General features: G+C 39.1%; 1 protein-coding gene across 1 annotated transcript; it reads right to left on the minus strand.

Moving 5' to 3' along the window:
* Positions 1–1,023: 1,023 nt before the first annotated feature.
* cyb5r4 (cytochrome b5 reductase 4) lies at positions 1,024–18,024 on the minus strand. The gene is made up of 15 exons (XM_008279520.1): positions 17,544–18,024; positions 17,034–17,187; positions 15,868–15,968; positions 13,902–13,986; positions 12,839–12,920; positions 12,685–12,742; positions 11,539–11,632; positions 9,912–9,944; positions 9,699–9,821; positions 9,242–9,382; positions 8,264–8,410; positions 4,755–4,905; positions 3,874–3,960; positions 2,673–2,834; positions 1,024–1,547 (listed from the first exon to the last, which is right to left on the minus strand). Exons 1-15 carry the CDS (start codon positions 17,625–17,627, stop codon positions 1,493–1,495), a joined length of 1,557 nt encoding a protein of 518 aa, XP_008277742.1. The 5' UTR covers positions 17,628–18,024; the 3' UTR covers positions 1,024–1,492.
* Positions 18,025–19,713: the final 1,689 nt, after the last annotated feature.

Below are 19,713 nucleotides of genomic sequence, written 5' to 3' on the forward strand. Positions count from 1 at the left end.
TGAATTGAATACTTACTTCACCGCAGAGTGAGTAAAAGCTGATGCAGTTAGCAAATTCATTTCTGTGTTTACTTTCAATCACACTGAAAACAAATGTTTCTACCAAATTTAACAGAGGTCTTATAGAGTGGTCATATATCTGGCAGACAGAACCCGACAACATCAAGTTTGTGATCCAGGTGAAAGGACATGATCTGATATGTGTGTCTGATTCCAATGCCCAAGGGAAGACCAGGGTGCCCAGAGAGTAATTTTGAAGGTTATCCTGAGCTTGAAGCGCCCAGGAGAAGGCTGTCTGTAGAGGCACCATGACCAGGTGCTAAAGCATGTCAAAGCACCAATATGAACACCAATACAAACCAGCACCTCTGCTCACCAGAGAGCACACAGCTTTGATGAGAGCAGGTGAGCAACATAACCACAGTCCAGGATACTGATAGGCTTTCTTTCTACCGTGTCTGAATGGAAGTAGTAACACTATATGGGCAAGCAGCTCAGGTTCCCTAAAATGTCTTGCCTTTTTCACACTGTGCCAAGGCTATTGTCCTAACCCTAGAGGCAGGTAAACACTGTAGTTACTGTAGTGGTATCCTGGCCAAACCAGGACTTGAGAGGTACACAAGATCAGTACTAGACAGCACATGTGTCCCGCTGCATACCCACAAAGGTCGGACGGGGTTTGCAGTGCTTGCTCACTTTGCACTGCATTTACGTCAGCAGGCATCATGTCATACACCATCCAGCCAGGATTACATCCCAGATGTTGTGTCCCTGTCCCAGGGGACACCTGGACAGGTCGCCAGTCTATCACAGGGCTACATTTAGAGACAGACAACCAAGCACACTCACATTCACACCTACAGACAATTTAGAATCACCAATTAACCTCAGGATGAGAACCGGAGAGAACCCATGCTGCACGAGGAGAACATGCAAACTCCTAAAGGTAAACTTGATGAGACAAAATTAAACATGGATGAATCAAGCCTACAGCCAGAACCAATGATGAGAATCAAGCCAGTCTTGATGAATAGGAGGTCAATCTTTAGGGACGGACAAAAAATGTCCCCACAATGCATTTTATTTTACTGCAGTTATAACTCTTGCAAGTGTAACATTAAGAACCATAAACATCTGCAGAAGTTCTCTGCCACACACTGCTATTCTCATGACCATTCTCTTTAAACATTGCATATACATTTCATTTTGTCACCGTTACAAATGATTGTTTTCACTACCTCTATTAGGTTTGACCCATACACTGACCAATCCTGAGAATCCAGAATCTCAAGAATCCCACTGCACTGTGACGGTGTCATTTTTCCATCAAGCCCATCAATGCCAGGATGTGTTGTTTATACGCTGGTTCTTGGTGCATAGAAATACAGTATTTCTTTCATATCTCACAAAGTTCATAAATTAAAATCGACTCTCACTCTCATCCACAACAACAAAGTTTTTGCAGGGTTCAGTTTGTTGGAGGCAGCGCTTGTCATCCCTGGAAGGCATGGAGCTCCTCTTCATGGAAGCTTAGCTGCTTCAGCAACCTGAGAGATGAACAAAGTGGAGATGAGGTCCAGGTGAAAACTGCTCAGAGCAAACAAAGAACAAGACAAAGTTGATGGTTGCTTATGTCCTGTCAATGTCTTGTGATGTATCACAGCATGAGATACTGAATACTTGACTGTATACACTGTTAAAAGATTTTGGATGATCAATTATGTATTTTTGTATTGTATCAGTTCAACATATTCAGTCAAATTAAATTGTCAAAGTCTAAAATAGCTGTATAATTAAATATTTTTTTCCCATCATGTGTTCAGGGAAACAACAGGTGATCAGTTGCCATATTTATAATATACAGAGAACCTTCGTCCTTTTACAAAAGACATTTTAAGGGGTTTTCCAGTGTAAAACTTTGAACACCTGTCATTCTGTAGCGTGAAGATCAAATACCCAACAAAACTAACAATCGGGGCGTCCAGATAGCTCAACAGTTTGGGCGGGCGACTCATGTACAGGGCTATAGTCCCTGTAGCGGTTGCGGTTCGATTCCAGCCAGCGGCTCATTTGCTGCATGTCCTTTGCCCACTCTTCTCCCCATGTTTCTCTGTCACTCTTTCACTGTCCTATATTACAGGCAGAAAAGCCCAAAAAATATCTTTAATAAATAAATAAAACTTAACACTCACCAAAAGACCTTTCTGAGTGTAGAGCTTTAAGATTGCAGACACTCTCTTTCTGCATATTTACCATGGGTATATACAAATTGAAAACTTGACTTAAAGATGGCACTAACGTAAATGAAAATTTTTCACACAGTTTTTCACCTGCCTGACCACCATCTGTGTTGTGCAGCCCACTGCCCATGTATCAACCCATAGACTGAGAGGATGTTTTTTTGCTCCAGTATTGTAGCTGGCACCTGCAACAAAGTACTAGCTAGGGTGAATGGCAGCACCAAGTCCAGTTTTCTTATTAAACACTTTGAGCAACTTTCATTTAACAGAATGGGGCACCAGCTTGGAACACAACTTCCAGTTTTTTTAATACAATCTTTGAAATGACAGACTGACTTTCTCTAGTAATCTGGATCTTTTCCAATGCACCATATTCTCAAAGTACATAGCACAGTCAGGTAAAGGATGTATAATAAAGATTAAAGTACGTACCCTGTTGTTAGTTCTGTGAAGGCTGTGGGACCACACACACACACGTAGCATTTGGACCCATCTGGCCTGATGAGGAACTCGTTAAGCATCGACTCATCCACACGACCTTTCCTGCCAGTCCAGCTTTCACTAGGCTCAGACAGAACATACTCCACCTGAAACCTGACATACAATGCAACAACATATTGTGTAAAAATGTACAAAGACAGTGAGCGACAGATTAAGCAGAAGAGCTTGCAGCTGCATTTCTATAAAAGCAGATGTGTCAAATCAAAAAACTGCTGCCATTGAATGTGTATACTGAACGTGTCTATTATGTCTGAAAAAGACTACATAACGCAAGTACTGTCAATTGTGATCTAGAAGTATGTTCAAATTAAAAAAAAAAAAAAAAAGCGTGGTTCCTTCCCACGGTTGCCAACCACTTGTTCAGAGGGAGTCCAAAGGCTACTGAACTAAAGTGAAACTCAACCACTGCACAGACGTTTGCTTACAAGGAACATAAATTATAAAATGATGCTTGAAAGCTTAATAGTTCCATCCTTCTTGAATTTTACTCAACTGGTCAACGTTTTCTTCCAGCTTTATTCATCTGCTGCTTTTTCATGTTGAGCAGTGAGACACTACTGCTCATGGTCCTCGGGTTACCGTAATCAGTGCCTGGATGCTGGATATCTACAGTTCTGCCATTCTGAGATTCAGCTACAGATATGCTCCTCTCACACCAGTGGCTAAGTCCATGGAATCGTCAAACCTGCTTACTGCCCATGGTTTACATAGATGGAGTTAAAATTGTCAATGATTACTATATGCTTGCAGCTGAGCTCTAGTTAATAAATGATATTATACCATTTACTATAAAGCATGCTTTTCATAAATTTAAATCTCTAGCAACCACAGTTCCGAATGTTATCGTTAATGTCCTGGACCTCCAGCATCTATGGCATCTACTGTTCCAACACCAACTAAGCTACAATAGAAAGACAAATATTGTCATACATTTTTACAATTTTGGAATCAACTCACACAACACAACCTAGTTTATTTCATTTATAATAAACAATATTTAGAAGCTGGTTTGTGGCAGAGACAAAAAGTATAATGCATAATTATAATAATAATAATAACTGAATTTCCCTTCTGGGATAAATAAAGTATTTTTAATTTCATTTCATAAAACACAACCGTACAGCTGCAGTACCTTTCGTTATTAGCAGCCAGTTCATCCAGTTCACAGCGCCACAGTATGTCCTCCTCCCGGCGGTTAAAAAAGAGCAGTTTGGTGATTCTAAGAATATACAAACATGTAATGGGTTATTTTGCATAGTCGAGTGTTTTGATCAGTGACACCAGCAGTAAAATGAAAAACACCATGTCTATTTTTTTCAGAACTGTACTATGGAACAACATTGTTGATGACAAACAAACTGAGAGTTTGTAAGTTTTACACATAGAAAAACATTTTGTTGTTCAGGTTTGACAACGATGTTGCAACTACAGCTGTCATTACATGTTAAATGAAAACAATTACGTTGCCATTAAAAAAACTTTTAAATTAGCTTTTTCACAAAAAAGGAAGTGTCTCACTTCAGTCCTGAACTTAGCGAAATTAAAATAAAAAAACAGAGAGATAATACTTGGAGTGATATTACCATAAGTCTAGAAAAGACAAAAACACCTGAATTTACAAATATACAACCCTCCGACCACAGCTCTTCCAGCTCTCCTTCCTGTTCTAAGCCCCTCCCATCAAAAGAACAAAGACAGTCTAGCTAAAAGTCAACATCCATTTGCGGCTTCACCCAAGACCTGTTCATTGACTAAGCGAAAGGCCTCCATCTAAACTAGCGCATCAACACCTAATGTCCTAATTGTGGACTTTTTTGCTTTTTATACAAAGTCATCTGATTTGTGAGAAAAGGCTAGATTTTCTAAAGCCTGAAAACAGAGCCAAGAGGAAAGTATAGGTTTTCCTGAGACGACTTGAATTACAATACACTAAAAGGTTAGTATGGCATCCTTGTGTATAGTATCAAAGATATAGGTTCTAATTCCTAACTGGAAGTGTGTGACAGTCCTCACCTGATGGTGTCTATGTCTTGAAGAGCCTGATGGATGAGGCGAGCCATGGGTGTAAAACCTGTGCCTGCTGCTAACAGGTAGAGGTTTGTGGCATCACGGAGGGGACGTAGACTGAAGGTACCCTCTGGACTACTAACGGATATGTGGTCACCTTAAAGAGTAAATAAGTAATACAATAGCTTACACAGTGCTCAAATTAAAAATGAGGAGTAACAGTGCAAACATCAGTAAAGTTGAAACATTTCCAAAAACCACTGACAATATAGAGTTCTTGGGGGTATTGACATTCAGTAACATTTGGTTCCTACTTTTGTATTGATCAAAGTAAAGAGAAAACATAAAAAACTGTAATTTAATAACATTTAGATGAATACATAATACAGGGACAAGTCTGTATGTGAGGTACAGAGCAGTTTCAGACATAATCACACACAATCACACCTCAAACAAAATGCCACAACAGACAGCAAACAAAGAAAAATCACATTAGTATTAGGTAACATTTCCAGGACAGCTACGATGAAAAATAATCACTACAGAGCTCATATAAGGTGCCAGGGTATTGAGACAGCTCCATAAGAGCAGAGAAGCAGGTGTATTTGCGACTCATTTTAAGGTCAGAGCAATCTGTCTTGTGTAAATAGCAACTGCTGTGTTTCAGTTCATTTCTGTGTCCGTCTATAGGTCACCCGGATTACTTCAGTGCTCAGAGCTGACCACAATCACTGTTGTTAGTTACAATTATTAAAAAGACTTGAACAATAAAATTTGGTCCACTGTTATCTGTGTATGAGTGAAACCTGATGCATACTCAGATTGTGTAGGTAGCTGGACTTATTCAAGCAGAACTATTTCTAGTCATTTAAATGAGGGACATGCACATGACTGAGACATATGACTCAAACAACTCTCGTGTAAATCTGCCACAGATTTATTGCTCTTCGTCATTTTTTAGCTGACTAAAGCCAGGAGGCACATATGTCCATTAGGGCTGAACAACTGGTCTCAAATGGAAATAGCAATTAGAAATAATGCAATTGGTAAATCACTATACGTGTTCACAGGATCAATCAATATTTTGCTTCACATTCATTGTGTATGTGAATTGCCCCACATCGGAGTTTCGAGCAATCACTTTTTGTTGAGTTTTAGATCACATCGTTGATCAATATTAGTGATTGAGTTGGTTCAGCTGTTATTTCATATATGTAGGAACAATCAACAGCAATGAATGTGAAATGTCCTTGTTCTACAAACACAGAATGTAAAAAAAAAAAGCTATTTGTATTGTCCTAAAAGCATGTTCTGTATCTCATAATAAGTATTATTATTCTCTGAAACACTAAGGAAACTATCAAACTGTGCTGAACACATAATCATAAAACAAACTTATCTGACATGGAATTATTCCACCCCACAGATAGACAAAAAAAGGAGAAATATGAGGGGGTGGGGCCAACCAGTTTGACTCTCCAGTGAGGCAGAGAACCACAAATAAATAAAATCACAGCTTAAATTAATTAAATTCAATTAGGTTCAGTATTAAGACATGCGTGGAGTTTGCATGTTCTCCCCGTGCAGCGTGGGCTCTCTCCGGGTTCTCCGGCTTCCTCCCACACAGTCCAAAAACATGTTGAGGTTAATTGGTGATTCTAAATTGTCCGTAGGTGTGAATGTGAGTGTGCTTGGTTGTCTGTCTCTAAGTGTAGCCCTGTGATAGACTGGTGACCTGTCCAGGGTGTCCCTTGCCTTCACCCTGATTCACCGGGGATAGGCTTCAGCCTCCCACGACCCTAGTGAGGATAAGGGGTGTGTAGATAATGGATGGATGGATGGATGGATTCAGTATTATTTATATAATGCATATGTCACCTTAAGGCACTTTACACAGTAAGATGGAGAACAGAAAGAAACCCAACAAATCCAAACATTACACAGTTTAGGATTAGTGGCTGTGTTAGCCAATGTGGGCTGTGTTTGAATTAATAAATGTATAAATTGTGTCATTGGTCTGACTGATTTGAACTGTAGGCAGCCAAAATGTTACAACTTATTATCATTATTATTGTTTTGTGAACCGCTTCCATATCAAACAGTAAAACAATGAATGAAGCATTGCCCCTGTCTGAGAAAGAAACATATCAGTGTATGAGCAGACAGCTACTGCCTTCTTTTTTATTAGGACGTAGGAGGATTTTTCTAAAACACTGATGTATGATAGTACAAAAAATAACTTCAGTACTACATTTCACTTGAACAGTCTTGACCTACAGACAGCCTAATCATTGACTTCTTTTCCTTCTCACTACTGCAGTCGATGACTTTTTCACAGCTCTGGCGGTAATGAAGTGTTTCCAAATTTAGCTGAAAAAGTGGTCAGTAAAAGCAAGCGCCACTGGCAATAAGATTCAATGCTTTAAAATGGTTTTCCATTCTGCTGACAAAATCTGAGACCAAAGTGCATTAACAGACCATGAGCCTGAAAGTCTTGCACTCTCACAGCAAGATTTCATCATCCTTCTATAATCTGTTTCTGCTGCATTTTGTTATTTATTAAATAAACACACTAATGGAGAAGTATAGATGGCGAGCGGTAGTTTTGGGATCAATAACTTAAACTTGACATAGTTAGCATCTAGCTGCATTTATATAGTTATTCTAGAGTTAGTAATCAAGTCATAATGTACATCCAGTATGTAGTTTTACATTATTACCTTTAATTTTAATTTCCTCTGCAGTTAAATAAATGCAAACTATTGCATCTTTAATGTAATTGGCATTCTGTTACACTACAATGAGCTAATAGTCATTACTACTTATTATTATTATTACTTGTTTCGGACTGCTGAAGCTTATAGGGAATCCAAATGTTTTGGATTGTTGGGTGTTTCTGTCTCTGCCTTTGTGAAGCGCTATGAGATGACTTGTTGTTGTAAATATGCGCTATACAAATAAAATTTAATTGAATTGAACTACTAAATTTATGAATGATTCGTTTTTGTCTAAACTGACATAACTAAGCTGCCGTCTGAGCTCTCCTTCAGGACCAGGTTACACTAGAAAAACGGTTCATGAGGTGACCCCACTGCAATTCAGATATATTTGGAGTTCTAAATGGCCACACTGGAAGGTATGGCAGTGAGAGGACGGATGAGACGTCGATTAAATATTGGGATATCAGCTCATCATCTCTCCTGAAAGGCTTTCAAGGTGTTGCACTTAGTTGCTTACATAAAAAATGATTTGTGAAAAGAATGCAGTAACAGAGCATAAGACCATACCCTCCTTCAGCTTCACTCCCAGAATGCAACTGGAGGGGAGTATCAGACCCTGACTGTAAAATGCCACCTTACTAAATTACACACACTAATTACATTACATTACCGACTGTGTGGGGGAACTGACAAATGCATGACACTAACCTGAACCCAGTCTCTCCTCCTCTCATCTTACCCTACATACACTTACACAAATACATAGAATCATGGCATTGCCTGGCTATGACTTACCGATATGCAGGGTGTTGAGATGTGGGGTGAACACTCCATCAGGGTAGACTTTGATCATGAGGTAGAGGTCTGATTCCTGTAAGGAGTGTTGGGATGGTCCTGTCAGATTCTGGTCCACTGGAGTGTATGGCCTCACTACCTCAGTGTCTACACACAGACAAGAAAATAGTTATACTTGTAAATATTTTAACACAAACACATACACACACATTAGTCAATTGTGTTTGCATATTCATTTTTATTCAAAATAACGAACATATGAAGAAAAACACTCAAATTACACATTTCATTTTCATATCTAAATTATAATTTAAACATTACTTAGAACTAATGTCCAAGACGCATAATAATTTTAAACAATACATTTTAAATTTCACATTGACAGGGATTCAGATAAAAGCGAGCCACAATATCTGCATGTCTCAAAATAATTCTAAAGCCATCATAATGCACAGGCACAATAATGTAAACAGTGAGTTCACATTTGTAGCCTTACTTGCTGTCAGTCCAACAGATGTTGGGCTGTGTTTTCTGTGAAGCTTCACATATGCTTAATGAAAGAATATTGGTACATATTCTGAGCTCGTATCAGGGCAAAAGCGCCTGAATACTATTTTAAGGCAGACTAACACCAAGGAGATTAGGTATCTCTGGATGGACTTAAAATCAGAGCGTTACAAGCAGTAGCTTTGGGGACTGTTGTACTTCATGGTTGAGAATGATGAAGAAGCATACTCTCTGATATGAGCGCTGGCCCTGGTAGACAGTCTAACAATGTCCTTATCCACTGAATCAGTGTACTATACTTTAGCTGTAGACGAGTATACTGTACGCATATGTACTGCACTTGCACTTCACAACTGAAGGTAGCAACATTGACGTTTTCCACCCTGCCTGATATGCAAAAGTTTTTTTCAACAACTCAAGTGAGCACTAGAACATATAGAACATTCTCTGGCCAACTCCATGGTTCCTTACCTTGAATGAGGGCTTTGAGGTAGACATGTTTTCCAACAGGCACATGCATGACAGTCCCACGTGGTAATTGCAGTCTGAACACATAGGTGTTATGGTTCACTTCAGTCTTAGACACCAAAACACAGTCCCGATAGAAGACAGCTGTTCAAAGGAGATGAGTAAAGCATGCCCATTATTTAGCTTTTTTCTTATGTCCCTGAAAAGCAAGCAAATGCCAGGATGTGGAGGAGGCTGACTACAAAAGCCACCTCATACATTAGGTAAACCTGAAAACTTCAGTGAAATTCTAACATAAATGTGCATGTGTATTTACTGCAAATTAAAAAAACACTGTTGTTATTTTTTTGTACAATGTGTCATTATTGTCTTGTACCTCTAAATTATTACTTGGTATGATTAGCATTCAAATAATAGGACACATCCACAGTGGAATGACTTCTTTGATCTAGACTCTCACCTCTGTCTTTTTTGCGTAGAAGTGTATTGTGGAACTCCAGTGGCTGACCAAGACTTGCCCATTTTCCTTTTGCCTGCTTGCGTATACTGACCTGAATTTTTCCCACTGAGTTAGCAGTGTGTACTGTTGACGAAAATGACAGCTTAAGAATAAGAACAAGACAATGAACCTAAACACACATTTTGTGGATGTTTCTAAAAAATATTGTCTTACCAGCAACACTTCCCTCAACTTCATCAGCAAGACCTAAAAGAGCATGAAAATGTATTTAATATGCATAAACATAAAATTGTGTACAATGTGTCCATGTCTTAACACGTGTTTTTGTCTATATTATGTCTGTAGTGTCTGTAACTTGTCTAGAAGTATACTGTAAAAGCAACATTCAGATGTAGTTTTGAAGCCATATTGCAGTAAAACAAACAACAAAAGCCCTTCTCACTCGAAAATGTGTAGGAGGGCAATATTAGGAAAGATCTCTCAATACAATGCAGTCTAACACTATGCCACAAACAGATGCCTTTAAAATAGACATATTGTAAATAAATAAAAATGTAAGTTGTGTTTCTTGCAGGATCGTAGTTGATTACATTACACTCTATGCTAGGTGACAGAAACACACGCTTGAGTCTGTATGTGCTATATCATATTAAAAATGTCACGATTATTGTGCTGCTGTCTTCAGCTGACTTTGGGAATTTAAATTTACAGTGTCAGCCAAAGGTTTGGATGACTTCATTCAAGAATTTTGCTTTGACTCTGTTGTTTTCTTGTTGTAGATTAAGACTGAGGACACCAGATATGGAATTATGTAAGAAGCAAAATAATGTGTCTAATTTGAGATTCTTCAAAGTAGCTACATTTTTCTTTGGCGACAACTTTGTATTCGTCATTCTCTCAACCATAGGTGTCCCCTACCTTCGCCCTAAGTCAGCTGGGATAGGCTCCAGCCCTCCAGCAACCCGAGGGAGGATTAAGCGGTGTATAGATAATGGATGGATTCTCTCAACCACCCTCATTAGGGCACCTCTAGCTTTTCAACAAGTTTTGAAGAAGTTCTCACATATGTTAATCACTTGCTTCTGCATCACAAAGGCCTGACTTGCGCCAAAAGAAGTTGGATTTTAACTTCTTTGACCAAAATGAGATTTCCACTAGTCTAATGTCCTCTTATTGTGTGTTAGGTCCAAATGTCTCTTTTTTTATTGGTATCCTTCAGTAGTGTTTTCTTTGCAGCAGTTTCACCATGAGGGTCTGATTCATGCAGTCTCATCCATACAGTCAGTGTTGAAAAGGTTATACCATAAACTAGGTGCTGCTGATAACGTTAGCAGCCGTATGTGTTACCAGACTGTGTGCAGCAGCCTCTGCGGTTTCTCTCATGGTCACAATGTCAGCAAGAGACAGGCGCAAAGTACGCCAACAGACGCACAGACAACTATATCTGAAGCTTTTCAGAGAAACAGAAAATAGGGCAAAAACTGACAATGACGTCCTCCCAAGACACTTGGATGAAGTGAGTGCATAACACAATATTACTTCTTGTAAATTCTGACTACTACATTCACAGACATCATGTTAAAAAGTTAGTCTTTTAATGTATGCTGTAATATTGTACTTAATAACAGAAATGTCTTTTTAATTACTTGAAAGCTTTATCCCAATTCTTTTCAATCAAAGAGCTGATGTCAAAATACACTCATTTACAAACTTATTTGTTGCTGTGAAGATTTGTAGAATTTCACTATTGGTACAGACTACCACATTTCTAGTATTGAGACATTCCTACCTTTCACTGAAGACAAAATAATACAATGTAGAGGGCCATTACACTACTCACATAAATGTATCATGTAGGACATTTTGCCCAGTAGTACTTCCATTCGTAGAACACGTGCCTCAAGGTCAACAATGGTACAGCCTGACTTGGGGATCTGACAAAAGAAATAACATGCATGTTTTTTTCAACCTTTGATTCAGCCAGTTTGTAACCTCGTCCATCAGATGCTAGCAGTGTAGCTGTTAGAGGCATTAAAGCACTCATCAAAAGTTCAGATGAATTACATTCGATGAATAGACAGAGAATGGCATCCCAATCATTATCCCCTCAACCCTTGCAACAGTCAGAGGGACAAAATTAAATTTAGCAACAGTCAAGGTTTCCACCAAAAAAATTATTTGAACCAGCAATTTGGACTGCCCAGCAAGGGACTAGCGGGGAGCCCAGTATGTCTAATGACCACTACAGCTTACTTTATTTTAGATAAATGTATTTATTCTTTGAAGATGTACAATAAATTACAAAAAGCGCTCCTCCAGTTTTGAAAAACATTGTGAGGTCTTTGAGCCACAGTGATTTCCATTCCAACAGTATTATTCTGCATGCCAAAAAGAATTCAAAGGCAATATTGTAATTTGCTTTGTTTTTTTAACTCCCAACCCAAGTGCCATGTTTGACAAGGTGCTCCCTGACAGTGCTCTCAATCAGCAAAGATGCTGATTGGGAGCAACCAAAAATGTTAGCAGTCTGTTCCTCACCACCATCACTTCCAGTATTTGGCCATCTGAAAAAACTCTCTAAGGTGTTTTGGCTTTTGCGTTTCCTCCTTAACATTTACCCTAAATGTCACAAACTGAAAGTACCTGTGTTACTGTCTGTTTAACTAGCCAGCTAATGTTGCCGCAGACGTTAAGTGTTCAACACTTAAGCATTATTGACGTGTTTTCCATTTTCATTTTTCAACTGGGTCACTCCACTGTAAATCTACCTTAAAGAACATTTTATATAAAAACACTAAAAACAGGTCCCAATGCAGCAGGACGTCAACTCAAGCGCAGGGTGCTGCCACGCTTGCAATACACTTAAGCCTGCTTTGTGATTTATCCTGCAGAAAGAGGCAGCACGTGGGACATGTGAAAAGGGATTTCAGGGTTTTGTTGTCATGCTTGGTCTCTGTCTTGTAGCATAGATGTGCATAAGGATTACCTTTCTTTTAGTATAAACAACCAGATGAACGGTCACATCAGTTTGGAACCAGTCGTACCTACACCAGCAACAGACAGCAGAAAATAATGTCACTGTACAAGGTTTTTTATGTGGCTGTTTGTATTAGATTTGTTTCTGATTGTACTGTCTTTACCGAGGCCGAGAGTCTTTCTCTGGTGGAAGAGCCACTGAAGTAGGTGGAGCAAGGCCAGTTGGTGGTGGAGGAGGGATGATAGCTGAAATGAAGAACAGACAACAAAAAATCACCAAAGTTTTATCCAACATTGAGTGTAAACTGTCAATACACTTACTGGTATAAAGCCTGAAGGCAATATTGGATTTCTCAACAAATTGTAAATTCTACAAATTAATTAGACTAATTTCCAGGCAACCACTGCTTTTTTTTTCTTTTTTTTTTTTTTTTTTTACTTATTTTTATACTATGAAAATCTCATTGCTGTTGATAAAAATTGAACTGAGTTTTGAAGTGCTACACAACAACTTGTTGTGATCATTGTGATACCAAAGTCAGGTCCTCATTCTTTAGCAATCCAGTTTTTGTAAGCAGGGATTGTTTTGAAATATCTTTCTTGCAGTTCTGTGTAAGCATAACAAACGCTGACATCTTTTCTCTTTTAAATCTTTCATTTGTCAATTTTCACTCAGGCCCCATATATATGAAGAATCTAAGAGCAGGAAATAAACGTCCCAAAAATTCTTAGAATGGCACATGGTGCATCTTGTTTCAGGACTAGAAAAAACATTTATCAACTTTGCTCACGTAACAATCAACTCATATTTCCACTAACAGTTCAGGAGAGCTTCAGTGTGCTGAAGGTTTTTTTTTTGTTGCATATATCAGTAAATTTGCTACTTGCATTATTTACCTTTACTGAAGTACTAGGACTAAGTGACAGAAACCACAATATATTATGGTAATATCTACTCTGCAGCCGAACACTCTTTCTTCTGAGTCATTCTGCTCCCTCTGATAGTAAGAGTACAAAGACTCATCATCCATCCATATTCTATACACTGCTTTATCCTCTGTAGGGTCACGGGAAGCACCAAGACTTTAAAAAAAAAAAAAAAAAAAGTCCTTCTCTGGCTGTGTATATTTATATGTGTTTTTATGATTTGGTAAGCCTTCAGGAAATGCAAGAAAGTCAATGTAATGAACTCTGGAGTGACGAAAACATGGCCTTGTGTGTGTATACCTTTAACAGCCGTGGTGGCCTTAGTGGCCATTCTGCCCACCAGGCACTCTTTCAACATGGATTCATAGTTCACCCAGCGATGGACCTGCTCACAAACACACATCACCACAGCAGTGTAAGTAAACTCATCAAGCCACCCATTCCCACATTGGCAGGATTACAAAACACATCAAACTCTGCAGTCCTCCCAGTGTCCTAAGGCTTGTTTTCACTTCAACTGAGCCTTTTCAGAACATGTTTTGTACACTGTTTGGGCAGGCATACCTATTCACCCGCTATTGGAGGTTTTCCCCTTTCATTGTGTGTCAACACTGAATAATGGTTCATTTAATTAGGCTTTTTGGACAAGAATTTACAAAAAAACTCTTTCAGGTCAAAGTGAAACCAGATTTCTACAACGCAATGATCAATTGATTGAAAACATAAAACGTAAAAGTAAGTGATTATATAGGGCGCCCCGGTAGCTCAAGACAGCGACCCATGTACAGGAGCTATAGTCCCCAACGCAGCAGACGCGGTTCGAGTTCAGCCAGCGGCTCATTTGCTGGATATCTTTTCCTCATGTTTCTCCATCTCTCTACACTGTCCTGTCCAATAACAGCAAAAAGCCCAATAAAATAATCTCTAAAAAAATAAGTAATCATATAAATATTTACCTTCTTGCTGTGGCGTGCCTAATCCAACACAGGTGCTGTCAATTGGTGCTAGAATTCAAACATTTAGTAAAACAGAGATCATCTGATAGCAGTGAATGTGTCTCAAGTGGCTGAAGTGACTGAACAAGAAAGAGACAAGTGAGGGAGGCCACCAAGACACCTATGAAGGAGTAACAAGCTTCAGTGGCTGGAATGGAAGAGACTGTTCATACACCAATTGAGGACCAAGTTTATAAACTGCCAAGGCTCTATGGAAGTGTAGCACATAGAAAGCCACTGGTGAAAACAGACCACCACCATTCCAAACCATCCCTATCGCAAGCATGGTGGTGGCGGCATTATGATGTGAGATGGCAGCAGCCCTAGAAGACTTGTAAAGGTAGGGGTGAAATGAATGTAGCAAAGCGTAGAGAAATCCTGGAAGACAACCTGATGCAGTTTGCAAGAGAATTGCAACCTGAAAGAAGATTTGCTTTCCAAAAAGACAAAAACCTAAAACGTAAAGCTAAGCCTAACCAGAAATGGTTTAAATACAAGGTGAACATTCCGGAGTGGCCAAGTTAGCGCCCAGACCTCAATCCAATTAAGAATTTGTGACTGAGCATGAAAAGAGCTGTTTGCTTACAAACCTTGTGTACCCTGACAGAGCTTGAGCAGTTTTGCAAAGAAGACTGAGGTACAATTACAGTCCCCAGATGCACAAGAGCAATCGAGCCTTATCCACACATGGTAAATGTTGTGATTGTATCTAAAGGTGCATCTACTAAGTTATGACTTGAAGGGGGTGAATATTTGATCACCTATGTTATGTTTTATACGCTTAATTAAAAGACATTACTTTGCAAAAATCTGTTTCACTTTGACATGAAATAGTTTATTTATTTAAATTCTTGTTAAAAAGTGAAATCATATTGACCATGATTTAACGTTGAAAATCGATAAAAGGGAAAACTTCCAGGGGGCGAATACTCTTCTCTTCATTGGCACTGTATGATGAACACATCAGCATGAATACGGAAACAAACTGCAAACTAGAATAAAGATTTAAGATAATATGCTTCTCCATCTATCCAAACTTAAAACATATCTAAAGTGAAACCATTTTTAACATTTAAAAACCTTGTTAACTGACTAACTTGTGTCTTCAGAAAGGCCTGAGGAGCAAACATAGAGCTGATAGGCAGAGAAGCTACGACTATGAAACGATCCTACAGTTTCTTCATTTAGTCCCTAGAATTGGAGAACTGCACATGACTTTAAAGAGTAACTTAAAAATGACAGTGCTTTACTTTCCTCATCACCGTCCATACCTGATCAAACAGGTCAGTGCCATCTCTTCCTGCTGCCTTCATCAGCTCTTCTTCTCCACCAGGGTGGTAGTCCATGTAGGGGGTCACATTGTAGACCATATCTGAAAAGATACGGAGAAACAAAATGAGTTTTATGTATACCATGTTCCACTTCCTTGTGCAGACAGAAACTGATACCACCACAGACAGTTGTGTCAGATGATGAAACTAATATGATTATTAATTGTTAATTTATTTGCCTGCCTGTAAAGCAGGCCATCACATAAATAAACAAAGTACTCCTGAGGATGCATCAGAATCAACCTCACACACACTGGTGAGCTCAAAAATGGCCACCAAAGTGGTGGACCACAGAAGCCATGTTTAAGAAATGATAGAAAACAATGGAATTCAGATTCTGATTCAGAATGCTTTATTGCCATTCATGCAAATTACATCAAGGATGCACTGCAGAATGAAATGACAATGCAGGGTCAGCGATAACAACACACACAATTCACATAAAACACACACAATTCCAGCTGTCCACCAGATAAAATGTGTCAAAGTTTCTAATCACCAAAAGACTACATTGGCATAATTTATTACAAAATCATATACAAAATAATTAATTTTACTTTAACTTGTCACTTGCTTGTTCCCCATTATCAGAATTAAATGGTTCAAGTACCCTGTGAAATCAAAAGTGCTAGAAGACAAAGCCAACACAGTAAAAATGTCTCCAATACCAGTATGAGTCACACAACGTCCTTTAATCAACCAAAAAAATGTGTCTCCAGTAAACTTTGATTTCACAACTACTACACCTACCCTTATAGAGCCCTTATAAGCTCCATCTTCATTGTCTGAGTACACAGGGGATGTTATGTAACCCTGTGGGGAGTTGCACATATTTTTCCTTCGCTGCTGCTTCAGATCTTGTATTACACTACATAGAAGTCCAAGCCATATGACGAATAAGCAAGGTAAATTACATCATTCTTACAGCACAACCTGAGCATAACCCTAGCTCTCTAATTCCACTGTATTAAAGAATGAATCAAGCCACAACCATTATCAAGCTGACATCAAGTATCATCCAGTTTCTCTAAATACTATGGCTCCATTGCAGATCCTTAATGTATTTCTTTGCATTCCTAACCAGACCTGGTCTCCTGCAGTCTCACCTCGAATGCAGGTCCAGCAGTCATCTCTTGTGTTGTGTTTCTGCAGTTCTTCCTGGGTAACTTCAATCAGGCGTCCTCTGAGCCCGGTCAGATCTTTTCCACTCTTGGAAAACCGGATCCAGTCCATCAGACTGTGGCCAGGTTTCAACGCCACCTTATCAGACAGAGTCGATAAAGGAGCATAAGCTTCACATGTATTTGTCTCTGGAGATGTGTGAAGGAATGTAAGGACAAAATAATAAATAAAACATGACAGAGTCATCTTGTGTCCGTGTGGCTGTAGAATACTGTCTATGCAAGTTAGTAATGCTTCTATTATCCTAAACTGACCTGTCATTATGTTACATGTATAATTAAGTAAAAGATTTAGCTAACGCCAGACAGGAACTCCCTTATACTAGATTATGCACTTCTGTCATCTTACGCCAACTTTATGTCAAGTTTTTGGAAAAGAGTCAAGTGTAGAGATAACTGTGTCATGACAGCTGGCTGTCAAATGGTGAGGGTTACCTTGTTCCTCCCGGACTGGCCGGATGGAGCGACCCGCTGCTGGGAACTCGGAGCAGGAAAAGACTGGGTTGGTATGTTCAACATGTTGTGGACGCTTCGGAGGCAGCCCCAGTTTCGTACAAAACCTATTAAGTTAGTGGAGGTTTACCACAATAACACATAAACGGCGGTTTTGCTTTTACACTGGTTTCATGGTGTCACCGATACAAGCTACTTCCTTGTTGCGATACATCTCTTCTCAGAACTGTGTTAAGCAATGCTGCTTGGGCTGGAAGGTTAGGCTAAGCTAGGCTAACACGACAGACGAACTGACGACCGTACTCATAAGAGTAAATTATAAACCGTCAAATAAATTTCGTTAAAGTTAATATTTCCAGAGTTACTTAACCAGCAAACTGAATAGTTACTCGATTTCTAGTGGTTAAGTAAGAGTTATCTCCTGCCATTGAGGTTCCGTCACTGTGTAGACTACAAGAATTGTCGCACATTTTGACGACATCGTCAACAAATGACGAAATCAAACTGCGACGGTCGTCCACTGGCTGGTCGTCTTTCTCGTGTACTTTCTGGTGTTCTTGCTGGTTGTACTGCAAGCAATGACAGCATTTACAAAGGCGGCAGAGGTAAAACGTTAGTGAAGCAATGTCCTTTGACAGTCAAAATATTCTTGTGTCACCGCTATCATTTTTGGCATGTCATAAAAGAAGCACTGTAGTCATAAATAGCCTACAATAATTCGCACACAATATCAGTAACGGCGGCATAATATTTGTTTTCGTGTGTGCCAATTCCCAAGATCCGGTAGAGTGTTAGAGTGTTGAGCATGCAGGCTCACTGTCTTTCGTAATTTAAGTATAAGAACATAAAAACTGCCAATAACCCACCTGAAATTAAACTGTTGAAAAAAATGATAAAGGATGAACCATGTGGTCTTCCACTCGATCCACTTTCACTGTCGTCATCATCCTCCTCCTCTTCTGAATCTTTCTGGTTTTCATCTGACATTGTGGAAACATAGTATCTAACAGAGCTCCATATTATTCATTTATAGTGTGACACAGGAGGCCCTACCTCTGACATCCATCACAGCAACTGACGGGTTTGCTTTTGAAAGGTTAATCTGTTAAGAGGATTCCTGGACAAGTCCTTTGAGGTCCACCCACACCTAGTCCTCAGTAGATTTCCTGTACCGAAAGGAGTTTTGTCAGTACGTATAAACATCAAACAGCACATGTTCATGGACAATAATTTAGAATGTCATTGCAGGAAAAGCACATGTGGAAATAACAACAATAATGACAACCATGTTCCATTGAGTGTTCCAGTGAACGCTTTCGTGATCCTTCATGCACAATACCAGGACGTAAAAACTGTTCCAACTAAGTGAAATACAATCATCATCAAGGACAACTCCCACCCTGGTTCTGACATGTTTGACCTGCTGCCCTCAGGGAGGCGCTACAGGTGCATCAGAACCAAAACAAACAGACTCAAGAACAGCTTCTTCCCAAAAGCCATCACCACTCTGAACTCACACATGCACTGACATCACAGTCCACCCCAGCCCCCCAATCTACCTCACATCCACCTACTGTAAACTCTATTTAAATGTGCAATATCATCAATGACTATGCTGTGCAATATTTTTCTAAATTCATACTGTACATATAACTTATACTGTATACTGTATATGTAACTTATCTTATTTTGTACTTAAATCTCTTCTATTTTTTATTTTTTTGCTCTTTATTTTGTACTTTATTCTATATTGCACTGAAGGAGTTGCTCTTAATCTCATTGTACATGTGTATAGTGACAATAAAGGCATTTTATTCTATTCTATTCTATCCTTATTAAGAATTACATCTGTTCTGTATCTCCTTGAAAAGGGTGTATGAACAGAAGTTATGGTTACTGAATGGATGATTCAGAAGCTGTCCAGTATTTTTTGCTACTGCATCCAGAATATCTGGACACAGTACAGTGTCACATTTTAAACCCAATATTATGCCCCTCTCTTTGACATACTTTATATTGTTTTTTTGTTTGTTTTTCTCCTGAGTTGCATTTAAATTTCTACATCCCTTAGGCTGTGATGATCTTATGGTAGTTCCATCTTGGCATCTTTTGGTGGTGCCTTGGAGATCTGAGGAGGGACAGCATTTGAATG

Source organism: Stegastes partitus, unplaced genomic scaffold, assembly GCF_000690725.1.
Source record: "Stegastes partitus isolate 25-593 unplaced genomic scaffold, Stegastes_partitus-1.0.2 Scaffold162, whole genome shotgun sequence".
In the NCBI taxonomy this organism is placed as follows: domain Eukaryota; kingdom Metazoa; phylum Chordata; class Actinopteri; family Pomacentridae; genus Stegastes; species Stegastes partitus.